The sequence below is a fragment of the Gouania willdenowi genome, chromosome 7 (assembly GCF_900634775.1).
Source record: "Gouania willdenowi chromosome 7, fGouWil2.1, whole genome shotgun sequence".
NCBI lineage: Eukaryota > Metazoa > Chordata > Actinopteri > Blenniiformes > Gobiesocidae > Gouania > Gouania willdenowi.
Window position 1 is genome coordinate 40,491,363 of NC_041050.1, and position 779 is coordinate 40,492,141.

Sequence of the window (779 nt, forward strand, 5' to 3'; positions counted from 1 at the left end):
CACACACACACACACACACACACACACACACACACACACACACACACACACACACACACACACACACTCACCGTGTCAGCAGTTTGTTGTGAAGCATCGCAGGCGGTTTGTCCGAGGCGCAGTTAATGCACCACATCCTCACTGCGACACACAGCGATCAGACCTTCATCATCATCATCTTCATCACCGCCTTCTTCTTCTTCTTCTTCTTCACCATCATCTCCTCCTCTTCCTCTGTGGGCGTGGTTTACGCGACCAGGTGAGCGGAAATGCACGGTGACGTCACCGGATTGGGCGGGGAGGGGATGTCACGTGGTTTAATGATTAACTATTTTTTATATTTTGATTCTGTTCATTTTAACTGTGTGAGTTTAATGTGATTTTATTGTGTTTATTATGAGTTTATTGTGTTTATTATGAGTTTATTGTGAGTTTATTGTGTTTATTATGAGTTTATTGTGTTTATTATGAGTTTATTGTGAGTTTATTGTGTTTATTATGAGTTTATTGTGAGTTTATTGTGTTTATTATGAGTTTATTGTGAGTTTATTGTGTTTATTATGAGTTTATTGTGAGTTTATTGTGTTTATTATGAGTTTATTGTGAGTTTATTGTGTTTATTATGAGTTTATTGTGAGTTTATTGTGTTTATTATGAGTTTATTGTGAGTTTATTGTGTTTATTATGAGTTTATTGTGAGTTTATTGTGTTTATTATGAGTTTATTGTGAGTTTATTGTGTTTATTATGAGTTTATTGTGAGTTTATTATGTGTTTATT

At 34.8% G+C, this 779-nt stretch overlaps 1 protein-coding gene across 1 annotated transcript in view; it reads right to left on the reverse strand.

The window, feature by feature from the left end:
• LOC114466790 (IQ motif and SEC7 domain-containing protein 1-like) overlaps positions 1 to 252 on the reverse strand; it is a 29,908-nt gene extending 29,656 nt beyond the window's left edge. Inside the window, exon 1 of the mRNA XM_028452527.1 lies at positions 72 to 252. Within this exon, the coding sequence (XP_028308328.1) occupies positions 72 to 136 (65 nt within the window). The 5' untranslated portion in view covers positions 137 to 252. The remainder of the gene's footprint in view (positions 1 to 71) is intronic.
• Between the last annotated feature and the right edge of the window lie 527 nt (positions 253 to 779).